Source organism: Pseudorasbora parva, chromosome 10, assembly GCF_024679245.1.
Source record: "Pseudorasbora parva isolate DD20220531a chromosome 10, ASM2467924v1, whole genome shotgun sequence".
Classification (NCBI taxonomy): domain Eukaryota; kingdom Metazoa; phylum Chordata; class Actinopteri; order Cypriniformes; family Gobionidae; genus Pseudorasbora; species Pseudorasbora parva.
The window spans coordinates 44591743-44605752 of NC_090181.1; the positions used below are offsets into that span (position 1 = coordinate 44591743).

General features: G+C 38.7%; 1 protein-coding gene across 6 annotated transcripts in view; it reads right to left on the bottom strand.

The window, feature by feature from the left end:
* The window catches only part of ddhd1a (DDHD domain containing 1a), a 54828-nt gene that overhangs the window by 4892 nt on the left and 35926 nt on the right, over nt 1–14010 (bottom strand). For all 6 annotated transcript variants that reach the window (XM_067456232.1, XM_067456233.1, XM_067456236.1 and 3 more), the window contains 9 exons: nt 11304–11432; nt 9098–9245; nt 8149–8258; nt 7807–7913; nt 7069–7325; nt 5829–5904; nt 5578–5727; nt 5428–5492; nt 1054–1220 (listed from right to left, as the gene is read on the bottom strand). In XM_067456232.1, coding sequence (XP_067312333.1) covers nt 1054–1220; nt 5428–5492; nt 5578–5727; nt 5829–5904; nt 7069–7325; nt 7807–7913; nt 8149–8258; nt 9098–9245; nt 11304–11432 — 1209 coding nt within the window. The remainder of the gene's footprint in view (nt 1–1053; nt 1221–5427; nt 5493–5577; nt 5728–5828; nt 5905–7068; nt 7326–7806; nt 7914–8148; nt 8259–9097; nt 9246–11303; nt 11433–14010) is intronic.

Here is a 14010-nt window from a genome sequence, read left to right on the forward strand (position 1 = left end):
ATGAAGGACCATCAAACCTAGCCAAGAAGCATCTGACGCTATCCTGACTTTAAGACTTCTGAAGAGATCGACAGGTCAGTGATCATTCAGACCATCTCATTTAGACATTTATTTTCTTTTAACACTGATCAACGCACAGACATAGCCTAACATAAGAGCGAATTTCAATTAATCTCCAGCTTTTGTTTCAGCCAATGACATTTAGATCTCATAATATTTGCATGCGCACTATTGCACTATTTACATTCGCGTTAGACACAACAGACTGTGTTTACGTGGATACTCACTAAAGACGGACATTTGTACATAATTCTGTGTATTTGACTGTTTAAGGAAGCTTAATGTGTAATGTGCGAGCTCTAAGTTACAGGTGTGTGTGTGTGTGTGTGTGTGTGTGTGTGTGTGTGTGTGTGTGTGTGTGTGTGTGTGTGGTTGTTATGAGCTCATATCTCCTGTAACTGTTATTACGAAATGCTATAAAATGCATGTTCAAATGATTTCCGTTATCCATCCTGAGACGAGCGTGAAATGTTGAAACCAGAAGCAGTTTGCTAATTTTGAGAGATTTTTGATGCAATAATTTCTCACAAGAAAGTTTTGAAATGACTGATTTGGTGTGATAAGCTTTGCTGATTAATTTACTAATAAACATTTGTGGTAATTTCCCACTTTATAAACTCAAAACTTGCATAATTGTACTCATTCTCGTGCAATATACCCGCGCTAATATCAGACCGCGTGGTGTCGATTTAATATCGGTACTTCAGTATTAGATTGTGGTACCGCCTATACAGTGGTATATGAATGTTTAATGAAATCACACATGAACCCTGTCGTTAGAGGATTTCTGCGCTCGTTTCTACGTTAGACTGATAAACGAGGTCCCTTGTCTCGTTTATCAGGAATCGTGGTGTCATCCTGGATTCAGATCTTAGCTTCAGAATCCATACAAAGCCATAACTAAATCAGCCTGCTGGCATCTGAAGAGCATTGCGAGAATCAGATCCTTCAGATCGTGCGAGAGAAGCCCATTCGTGTGTTTGTCAGAAGTACCGAGTATGCTGGCCTTGCCCAGGTTGGTGATGGACTCTCCGTAGTGTCTGCTGGCCAGGACAGGTGAGGTGCAGGAGCCGTTCTCTGTGTCAGACGCCGCGTCCTTACTGATGTTTATATATGTGGGTCTGATCTCATCATATGGAGTGGAGTTGATGGTGTTACACCTTCAAAACAACATCAAAATCAACATTCAAAATCATATCAGGGAATCCCAACATACAGACTTATTGCAAATGTGACCTTCAAACCAGTGATTCTCAACCGGCGATCTGAGCCCAAAGCATACTTCAAAACAAAACATTTAAATAGGGCTGGGCGATATGGCCCAAAAAAATTATCACAATATAATAATTTTCCATATCAGTCGATATCGGTAAATATCACGATAAATGTAAAATCTTTATTTCTTTAAAGTTTTAAGGCATATTTTTGCTCCTGAGTGAAATATGTAGAAAACAGACAGCTAACTGTGGTTTTAAACTATCCTTTATTGTCAAAACATGACAAACACTTCCTAAACAGGTGAACAATTTATTAAAACTAAGGTTTAATTTACTTATTAAAATCTTATTTGTGGTCAGCATTTTACGCACACACACACGCACACACACACACACACACACACGCACACACAGTGGGCTGGTCAGGAGAGAGCAAAGTTCAGTATTTGTGGATCTCCAGTAAGGGCTGTCTAGTCTATTTTATTCATTTTAAACATCAGATGACATTATTCCTCTTTTGATACAGGCGATGCGGAGTCATTAATACATCACCAAAGACAAACAATTATGATAGCGATCATGTACAACTCCGATGTTTTAGTGATTATAGTTTGGTAGCATTAGCTTGTTGTAAGTCACCCTCTGCCACTAACAAGGTAATAAGCCGGTGTGTGAATGTAGTTAATGTAGATTTACCGCTGTGCTGGACTCTGTGTTATATGGAAGAACTTCGAAGAAGCACGATCTTTTAATAATTAAATTCCGTGTGGTGAACGTGAACCTATGATAAGCAGTCCAGTCCACGTACGTCGCTGTTTTATGTCGGATGGGATCGCCAAAATATCTCCAAACCACTGAAGTTGAGCGAACTAACTTGTCAATGATATCTGTGTCCTCCGAGCTGGTCGTGAGCTCTGAGTTTTCTTCACTTTCGCTCATTTTTATCGCTCCACTTCACTCCGATCCTCCAAGCCTGTCAGTCACTGACTGTAAACAGCACCCAGAAGCCCGATCTGCAATACGCATGCGCAGCATTACGCATAGCGCGTAAGCATTATATCGAGAATTTATCGAACTGTTGTTATCGTTTTATCGAGACAAATTATACCGTGATTATTATTGTTATCGTTTTATCGCCCAGCCCTATATTTCAATTATTAATAATAATATAAATGCACTACTGGCCAAAAGATTGGAATAATTTTGATTTGTTTTAATGATTTTGTCTCTCCTGCTCACCAAGGCTTTAAAAACAGTGATCTTGTAAAAAAAAAAAAAAAAAAGTGTGTAATTTATTCCTGTGATCAAAGCTGGATTTTCAGCATCATTCCTCCAGCCTTCAGCGTCACATGATCCTCCAGAACTCATTCGCATAAGATGATTTCAGCAGGTACGGATTAAACTAATCAAAGTGGCAGCAAAGACACTTATAATGTTCGAAAATATGCTATTTTAAATAAATGCTGTTCTTTTGAACTTTCTATTTATCATTGAATCTTGAAGAAAATGTACAAAAATATTAAGTAATTAATTTGCGCAAAACAACAGATTTGACCCAAATGCATTAATGCTGCATTTCAACCAGGAGTTATTTTGATTTAGGCTGCACACAAATGTATGTTAATGTTAATTAAAGACCACAGCTAGTAGGCGCCTACTATAAACTGCATGTTGAAAATTAGATTAGCACTTAACCATGAACACAAAAGCCAAACCACACAAATGGCTTTTAATTGGTTTATTTCAGTAGCAAACTATAATTGTTAAGTTCTTTTCATCAATCTGCTTTTTTTTATTTTTACATTTAAATGATTTCATGAGGTTAACCTTTACGTTTATACCCTACTTGTGGTCAGTCAGCACAAATGCAGATCAACATGATTGTTTGCTTTGACCACTTTGAATAAAAAAATCTACGTCAGAGCGTCAGCACGTCCACAAATCTTTCTACAGCGTGGTTGGCAGGGCAATCAGAGCGAAGTTTGCCGCTTTTGGCGGCGGCGGTGTGATGCACAGTTAGAGTCATTTCTGGAGGATCATGTGACACTGAAGACTGGAGTAATGAGGATGAAAATTCAGCTTTGATCACAGGAATAAATTACATTTGACTATATATGCACATTAAAATGCAGTAATAATTAAAATATTTCTGTTTTTACTGCATCTTTGATCATATAAATGCAGCCTTGATGAACAGAAGAGACTTCTTTCAACAACAAAAAAATAATAATAAATTGTAATTATTCCAAACTTTTGACTGGTAATATATATTCAAAACTAAAAAATGTAAAAAAAAAAAAAAAAAAAAAAAAAAAAAAACTATAAATTAAAGTGGCAAAAACAAACTTGTCCTCTCTAAATAACCATTTTTAATTTAAGCATGGCTATTGAACATCCTGAAATCATAAACAAAATCGTGGTTAATTAATTTAAAACACCAGTTTGTGTTAAAAAAAAAAAGTTACAACAAAGTAAAAAAATTACAGCAGAAATAGAGAAAATATCTTGAGATGAGAGACAATAGCCGGGTTTCCACCGCAGGAACTTTACCCAGGAACTTTGGGTGGTACTCGGTGTGTTTTGACCGCAGGAACCAGGGTCTAAATGAAGTTCTGGGTAAATATTTCCTCCTCCAAACGGCGCTGCTCGCGAGGTAGTACTTTCTCAAAGTTCAGGATCTTTCGAGGGCGGGACTCGGGCACTGAACACGCTGATTGGTTTAGCATTTTATTTCAACCGTCATTTTTAAAAGTCTTTTGCGAGGTTCGTTCTGCGTTCAGTAAATATCAGTCTTGCTCTCTGTCTGATGGCGCGCGTTCGTCTCAGCCATCTCACGTTCAATGTCCGTAATAGCTGATAATAATATACATTGTCATTTTAAATCTAGCTTTACAAGCTTTCTGATATGCTGCATGCTGCTGAATCTGCATATTAGTGGTCTTTTCTGTCGTTGTTAATTTTTTCTTTAGTAAACCTATACATAACCAGCAAAAGCAGCACAGCTTGAATCTCTTCCATACTCATTGTTCATTTTCAGTCTATTTTCACCATGTGAACGACCTGACCGATTACTTTTAAGTGTGCGTCCTTACACGACGTGACAGCGCGCCGCGCTCATGTTGACGAGAGAGGAAAGCTCATTTTTCTGAGGGGTAAACTTTTTATTTCGTAAGTTATGAAGATAATGTTGGAGTAATGACACAGCGTATATTGCCCCAGGCAGTTTTTACTTTAACTGCGCCTGACAGAAGATTTTTTTTTTTTTTTTCTGAGATGATTATTACACTTTACAACAAATAAATAGCTTATATAATACTGTATTAGTCCTGGTGGCCGTTAAGAGTTGCTATGGCCACAGTAAACACATTCAGCTGCTGGAGAAAACAGCGCTGACATTTTTGATGCGGCAGACAAACTGCTTATGTGACAAAACGATTGCGACTGAAAGTCATCACATGTAAACACCAGATCGGTTTAGATAACGTCTCATGTAAACAGTCCGCTAAATCTTTCAATCGGTACACGCAAAAATGATTACTGTCCGTCACTGGCTTGGAGGAGCAGTTGCGCGCAGTCCTACATCACCGGACTAATCTGCCTAATCTTCACGGTACTTTAGATCGCGGTGGAAACGCAGACAGTTGCAGGTCTGGGGGGAGAAAAGTTCCTGTAAAAAAAGTTCCTGGTACAAAATGTTCCCGGTAATTTTGGTGGAAACGGGGCTAATGAGAAAAACAGACTGAGAACCACTGCTTTTCTACAATTAGGACAAAAAAAGATGAAATATAAAGTACCATTTATGGATAAGCATGCAAATAAATCTTCCTGACTAGTATAAATTTTACCTAAACAACAACATATCAAGACTCACCAGTGTATCTGGACAGGAGCGATGTTGCTATAGTTAAACTTTTCTAACGGCCTACATTCAAATAGCCACAACTTCTCCAAATATTATCAGATTTCCATGTGTTACACACCGTTGGAAAGCTTGGAGACTGCACTTTCAGAATCTGTGAATAACTCAAAATGCCCCAGAACCGACTCGTATCCCTACTTTCCGTGATTGGTCACATTCATGCATAAGCATGCAAATAAATCTTCCTGACTAGAATAAATTATACCTAAACAACAACATATCAAGACTCACCAGTGTATCTGGACAGGAGCGATGTTGCTATAGTGCTTTAACACAAGAGGCTCCAGTCGATAGGCCTGCAGACAGTGAAATATACATCACACAGAATGCCAAATCAGTCCCCATGAACAGAGTGAAATGCAGTAATGTCATCTCTCTCACCACGGGATCTGTCGGGTGGAAGATGTTGAAGAGCCGGCGGCAGATGGATTTGGGCATGATGTGGTCCTGGTCACCGGTGTTTCCGGGCCGAATCCCTCTCAAAGCCAAAAACACAGCCAGAGGAGAGCCCATGCAGAAGAAGTTCTCCACCTGCAGGTGAATCATGGAGCTTTATTATTACATGGCGGTACGGATGGGTTATTTGAGCTGATCACCATGTTAATGTCACTATTACTGTTAAAGTTCATCACCTTGAACTTTAACGTAGGGAAGGGTGCAGCTGTCGACGCCTTCAGGCCCTGAAGCTGATCTTGCAGTTCTTGTAACCTGTCACAGACACTGATTAATTCAACATGACAATGACTTTGCGTAAACATACACGCCACTTTCTAAAGCCAAGAGGCGTGTTATCTGTGCGCATTTTGAGCTATCCGTGTGTATGTCTACACTGTGTGATTCCACGTGAATGTTTTAAGCAGAAACAAACCATAATGTGTGTGTGTGTGTGTGTGTGTGATGGGTAGGTTTAGGGGCAGTGTAGGGGGATATAATGTACAGTTTGTACAGTGTAAAATCCATTACGCCTATGGAAAGTCCCCAAAATTCACAAAAACACAATGTGTGTGTGCGTGTTTAACTTAAAGGGTTAGTTCACCCAAAAATGACAATTCTGTCATTATTACAGTGGCTCTACAATCATTTTATGAAGTGACGAGAAAAGTTTTGAATAATAGTTAAACAAAGATTCAAACGGTTATGAATCAGTGAATCGATTCAGGATTCGGGTTGCCAAAGTCCAGTGATTTCAGCAGTTTGGCGCACGATCTGAATCATGAATCAATTGGCTGATTTATAACCGTTCGAAACTTTGTTTTGAAATCAGCCCATCGCTATTTAAGTCGTTATTTAGTTTTTTTTCCGCACAAAAACTATTCTCGTGTCTTGATAAAATGATTCTAGAGCCGCTGTAGTGATGGGCTTTGTAACGACGTCTTTAGTGCCTTTATGGGTCTTGAGAGAGGAAATGACATTGGTGTCAATGAAGGCCTTTCTGAGCCATCGGATTTCAATCGGATCTGTGAGTGAAAATGAATGGAGGTCTGACGGGTGTCCAACGACATGATGGTAAGTAATTAATGACTGAATTTTCATTTTGGGGTGAACTAACCCTTTATCATGCAATCTCAAAGTTATGTAAGTCAATGGAGGCAAAACGGCGTTGATAAACACACTGAAAACTTGATAGAGCGCAAAAAATGCCATAAGAATTGGCGTATCATACATATGCCATTTCATGAGTCTGGATGAATTACAAGACTCGTTTTTGACTTTTTATGAAGAGTGAGTGGTGGTTGTCCCTGCAACACTATGATATCATCTTCTAGTCATGAAAAAAAAGACTGTCAACATTTTATCATCATAGTTTTCATGAACAAAATGAACACTACTGTAATGCTGCTATGAACAGCACTATATAAATAGGTTGGACACCTTTGCCTGGTTAGTTGCACTTCCTCCAGCAGGAGGCGCTCTTCATAGCTGGCCCAGTGTAAGTCCTGCAGCTGATGGTGATGCTCTTGCAGGCAGAAGCGCACCGGATCCCAGCCCGTCATGATGTCGAAGGTGATCACGCAGCCCAGCGAGTGGGAGATGATGGACACTTTGCCGCCATTCCTCTCGAATTCAGGGTTTCGTGAGCAGAAGAGAGAATACAAGCGGTTGAGCTCCTGTGTCAAACCTTTAGTGATCTGGAAAGATGAACATTAGCATAAACATAAACAAATATATATGTGTGTGTGTGTGTGTGTGTGTGTGTGTGTGTGTGTGTGTGTGTGTGTGTGTGTGTGTGTGTGTGTGTGTGTGTGTGTGTGGGGCCTGGTAATCCCTACGTTATGGGGACAAAATGTCCCCACAAAGATGGCAATATCCGAAATCCTTGTCGGGACATTTTTAGGTCCCCATGAGGAAAACATCTTATAAATCACACAGAAGGAGTTTTTTTGAGAAAGTAAAAATGCAGAATGTTTCCTGTGATGGGTAGGTTTAGGGGCAGGGGCAGTGTAGGGGGACAGGATGTACAGTGCTAATAATAATGAGGTTATTATTAGCACTTGGCAGCCCTTGTTGACTACTGTATATGGATTCATAGTGTGGAAAAGAACAGCACATAATTCTATACCAGGTGAGAAAATGATGATAAAATGTAAAAAGTAATCAAATGTGGGTCACCTCGTCTCTGTAGAGAGGGCTGGTGTAGTACATGATGTCCATGGCGCTGCTGTTGAGTAAATCTCTCAGGCCTCGCACCTTATCTGGCGTGATGGACTCCACCGTGTCTGCATTTAAAGAGGAAAACACAAACCATGATTAAACCGCTCACTCATCATTTCTTTATTAATGTTAATGCATGTCATTGTTTGAGTGGTTTTGTTTGCACAGCTGAGAGAAGGATGAACTATATTATATGCTCTATGTGTGTGCTTGACAAAAGGAAAAGGGACAGCGTCTGTGATAAGAGCAGCTGTTCAGAGAGTAAACACAGACACACACGTGGTGTGGCATCTGTCTTACCGCCGTCCAAAGCCAGTTTAGAGCGCCACTCGACCGGCAGGAACTCCACATGCTCCTCTGTTTGCTCAGCAAAGTGCTTCTCCTCCATCTTCCTCACGGCTTCCCGCAGCCTGAACACACACACAATTTGTTTCGGCGTAAACATTTTTGTGGAATCACATGGTGTAGACATCCAGACAGAGTCCATACACAATAATGTTACATTCCCCATCAAACTGTGCACACTTTCAGTATTATTTAAAAATAATTATTCTCAACTAAAACTAATTATTAAAGGGTTAGTTCACCAAAAAATGAAATGTATGTCATTAATGACTCCCCCTAATGTGGTTCCACACCCGCAAGAGACCCGTAAGACCTGTGCATCTTCAGACACAGTTTAAGATATTTTATATTTAGTCTGAGAGCGTATGCAAGTGTATGCACACTATACTGTCCATGTCCAGAAAGGGAATAAAAACATCATCACAGTAGTCCATATGAGACATCAGTGGGTTAATTAGTCTCTTGAAGCATCCAAAATACATTTGGGTCCAAAAATAACAAAAACTACGACTTTATTCAGCATTATTCAGCAGTATGGGGAACACATATTCACTATTAACTACGACTTTTTCCTCAATAAACTCCTAATTTACTGCTTATTAATAGTTCATAAGGTAGTATTTGTAGTATTTAAGTTTAGGTATTGGGCAGGATTAAGGGATGTAGAATAAGGTCATGCAGAATAAGGCATTAATTTGTGCTTTATGAGTACTAATAAACAGACAATATCCTAGTAATACACGTGCTAATAAGCAACTAGTAGATAGTTAATAACTAAACCTTAAAATAAAGTGTTACCAATGAACCTGAAAACGTTCCTCTAAATACTTTCCAAATGTACACATTCCAGCTCATCACCAAGGTATCTCATTGATTATGAAGAACAGCACTCCTGAGGACTCACATGCCAGTGTTTTTGATAATGCGGTCCTTGTCCATCTTCTGTCCAATGCCATGAACCACGAACACGATGTGTGTGGTCTGAGGGGGTTTATCGTCCAGCGAGGCCTCTTCCACATAACCGCGGTGCAGTCTGGTGCCACTGCTGGAGGCTGAGGACAATGACAGGACACATGTCAAGAGAGTCACTGCTGTTTCATTAACACAGGCACAGCTGAAGGGCACGCTCACCCTTGTTGCAACCTCCTCATTTATTCATGCACTAAAAATTCCTGAGTCTCTGCACATTGGCCTGCCGAGAGGTCTTTACTATGGACTACTTGCACTGAACATTTGTTTGGAAATACTCATTTATTGCTGGTTATGTATATTTTCAATGTGCTGTAGTCACCTAGTTGACTAAACGCCAAAAGGATTAACAAATCTGGACATTTGCAGAGACAAAAGAGATATTCTGATAATTACAGTGTAAAGAATTTGAAGTTTTAATCCAACATAAGTCTGTCTGAGAAAGTAGCAGCTGTAAAACATTCAGTGATCGTCTAAACTAATGACCTGGAGAATACAAACCTTTATTTATGTGTATGAAATATTTTAAATCATTTTTCATTGCCAACATGTTACTGTAGTTGTAATTTACATGTTTGCCTAAAATGCTTAACATTAAAATATTTAAATTGTTAAACGTATTTTAAAAGACAATCCTTTTTCAGTCAAATTAATTTAAAAATGTAGACACAACAGGTGTGAAATATGATCAGTGATCTGATTCAGGTTAGTGGAGAAATATATGTATTTATTATTCAGAATGCACAGTTGGAAAGAAAATATATTTATAGGAACATTTAATCAGGTTCAAGATAATTCATGTTAACGCAGAAAACATGGTTCATTGTTTTAATCAATTGAGAGCCATAAAAGTAATAATAATCTGCGTTCTCGTATGTAGATGTGCTGACAACACTCTAGTATGCGAGTAAATCACACGCGTATGTGACCAAATTTCACGAGGCGACAAAAAAAAAAAAAAACGCTACTCCAACGGTTGAAGGTCCAAATCAATGCAGTTTCAAAGGAAGGGCTTCAGAGGCTCTGCACGATCCCAGGCCAGGAATAGGGTCTTATCTAGTGAAATGATTGTTCATTTACTTTGATATACATTTCACCACGAATGCTCGACTTCAGTGTTGTGATTCTTCACCGTGAGACGGCATCACATCAGAAAGGTCGCAGCTGTGACAAACATGGAAGTATTGAGCCAGTGTTAAAGCGAACGTGCAAAGATAAAATCAAACACCCTTTAAAAAAAACATAATAAAAGGTAAAACTATGATGTCGGATGATTTTAAAGCTGGAGGAGTTTTTTGTCACGCCGTGAAGAATCAACACTGAAGTCGAGCATTCGTGGTTAAAAAGTAACATTTGTGTACATTTTCATTCATTCTTGAAAATGTCTGATGGTTTGTCTGGATCAGATCCTATTCCTCGTCTGGGATTGTGCAGAGCCTCTGAAGTCTTTCCTCTGAAACTGCTTTGATTTGGACCTTCAACCATTGGTTGCCATTGAAGTCCATTATGTGGAGAAAAATCCTGGAATGTTTTCCTCAAAAAAACTAATTTCTTTTCAACAGAAGAAAGAAAAAAAAAACATGAACATCTGGGATGAGATGGGGTGAAAAAAAATATGAGGAAATGTTCATTTTGAAGTGACCAAATCCTTTAAGTGAACGTAAACAGTCCAGAAATAAAACGCACGTATCAGTATATTAGATCTGTGCATTCGCTCTTAAAGTGACAGTAGCCTTAATATTCCTGCTGCTGTGTGGGTTTAATGTTAATCAAACAACAGACTTGCTGCAAAAAAAAGGAAAAGTATGTAAGATTGTGGCCAAAACTGGTACTGCATGTGTTATAATTAATTGAAATACATTTCTTATATACATTTCCTTTAATATTTAAATGTGTTATTTTCTGTGTATCCGTAGAGGATTGGCTGAAGTTATCCTCAAATAAAGTTCTCTCTGCAACTGTATTTCAAGATAATTTCTGAACAATTACCTTTAAAACTATATCTATTAATAACATGAGGAACCCTGACAGGACACACACACACACACACACACACACACACACACACACACAGGTGTACGGACAGAATGATACGGCTGGGATTGATTAGCAGGTTGATGAGCTCCAGTGGATCCACTCACCTTTAGAGAAACCCAGCTTCTGAGTGACCGTGCGAGCAATCTTAGACGTGGTGGCGTCACTGTATAGATACACCTCATCGTCGCTGTACCAGTCCACATGACTGCGGCTCAACTGCAGACTGTGAATGGCTGTACGGTGAACAAAACATTCATTACGTTCACTGACATGGCTGTACAGCAACACACATCTCCGTTCACATTAGAGTAAAAGACACAAAACTACAGGAAGCAGTGCTTTTCAGTGCACAGACATGCCTGGTTTGTCTGATCTGAGGTATTTTAAGAGTGCCACAGCACTGAATGATAGTGATAAGGCAGTAAAGCATCCTCTAAAGAGCACACTGAAAAGCCACCTGTCATTCTCCCTTACAAACGGAGAGAAATGAACAGAGAAATTAATCTAGCTAGTGGATCAAATCAGCAAATGTTCACCTGATGTTAAGAGCAGCCCTGCGTTGTACTTCACATGCACAGAATATCAATTCAGAATATCTAATGCTTCTATTAAAGGGTTAGTTCACCCAAAAATGAAATTTCTTTCATTAACTCCTCACCCTAATGTCGTTCCACACCCGTAAGACCTCCGTTCATCCTCGAAACAGTTTATAATATTTTAGATTTAGTCTGAGGGCTTTCTGTCCTTTGAATGTAAGTGTATGCCCACTTACTGTCCATGTTCAGAAGGTAATGAAAAAAACATCATCAAAGTAGTCCATATGAGACATCAGTTGGTTAGTTAGACTCTTTTGAAGCATTGACAATACATTTTGGTACAAAACTAACAAAAACTACCACTTTATTCAGCATTGTCTTCTCTTCCGTGTTTGTTTTCAAACCTCAAATAAAGATTTAAACGGTCGTGAATCAGCAGATTGATTCGTGATTCGTATCGCCAAATGTCACGTGATTTCAGCAGTTTGCCAGCTTGACACGTGATCTGAATCATGACCGCTTGAATCTTTATTTGAGGAACCCGGAAGAGAAGACAATGCTGAACAAAGACGCATTTTTTGTTAGTTTTGGACCAAAATGTATTGTCGACGCTTCAAAAGAGTCTAACTAACCAACTGATGTCACATATGGACTACTGTGATGATGTTTACATTACCTTCTGGAAGTGGACAGTATAGTGGGCATACACTTACATTCAAACTGTGTTCTGAGGATGAACGGAGGTCTAACGGGTGAGGAACGACATTAGGGTGAGGAGTTAATGACATAAATTCATTTTTGTTGGAACTAAGCCTTTAACAGTGCAAAAAATACATTTAGTATTATGAAATGTGTTCCCGGTTCAAAAGAGCCTGTGTCCGTGGCATATTGTCGATTACCACAACAAAAAATGTCATCCCCCAGATTGTGTTTGATAGATCACTTACATTAGAAGTCTATAGGAAAACACATTTTGGATTGTTTTAAATGCGCCGCTCGTATTTTTGTTTGTTTTGGTGCAATTGCATGCGTGGCAATACAATTCCTTTGAGTGGCTATTTCTCTTTGTACACCATGTCCATTATCCTTGCACGTATCAGTTTTCATGAAATATTAGATATGAAAAGATATAAAACACTTCAGGTTAACAAATATAATCTTTAAAGTTGATTTATGTAATTTTACATATTAAAATACTTTCTCCTTTGTCAAATTTTTGAATTAAGAAGGTCTTTTATTTCTACTTCAGTTAGGATTTTTAACAAAGTTATGTAATAATTTGCATGGATTGATTGTGTTGTTATATTAAATGTTAAATTGTTTATTTGTGTTGTGTTTAAAATGTACAATGGTGGCAAATGAGTTTCCCTTCACAGGGAGGTTTCTAATCCAATCTAAAATTAATATGCAAAAAAATATATAAGAAAGACATCTGTATGCTGTGTGACACTGCAGCTCTGCTATATTTGATTAAAGCACTGATATGTTTGTTTGATCATCCAAACCAGATTGTACAGCCAAAATAAGTGTGTTTACATGTGCTTTAAAGTCCAGTTTGAGTTGGATTAGAGCAATAATTCATTATTAAATGTGTTGTATAAACTCTTTAGTCGGACTGAACTTATATTAGCAGAGACAATGCGATTATAACTTGAATTGTCCAGCATGTGAACACATGTAGTCTCAAAACTGATCTTGCTGTGAAATACATTTCAAGAGTGACATTTAGGGCCAGATTTACTAACTTTTGACTCTTAAAAAAGGGTTTACTAAAGGCACACAGTGATAAATTAGCTCTGAAAAGGCGTGGATAGGGTTATGTTTGTGTCTGATCTTATTGCAGATGTATTTGTAGTAGTTTCCCTTTCAGGCGCAGTATTTATGGGAGGAGAGTATTTAAATCAATCAGGAGATTTACTAAGGTTTGTGCCAGTCAATTTACTGGTGTTTGTGCCATTATTTACCACCCAAAAAAGCATGCCTTATCACATTTTACACCTGTGTTGTAGGTAGATCACCCGAATATCAGTGGCTTTGCTTGTTTGTGATTTGTGAGTTGGTCATTATGGAAATGATCCGGCTGCGTCTGCGTTCTTCAATGTGCACACTAGTGTGTCAGTAGATCATGCGCACAACTTTACACTTCCATCAGCGTTTTTCAATAAATTTTTTTGGATTGAACTCGCATTTATTTGCTCTGTTTAGTTCACGGTGTGTGAAATTTGGGGGCAGGGGGTATCGGTTAACCAAAGCCGGAGTTCAGGAAACCTCTTTG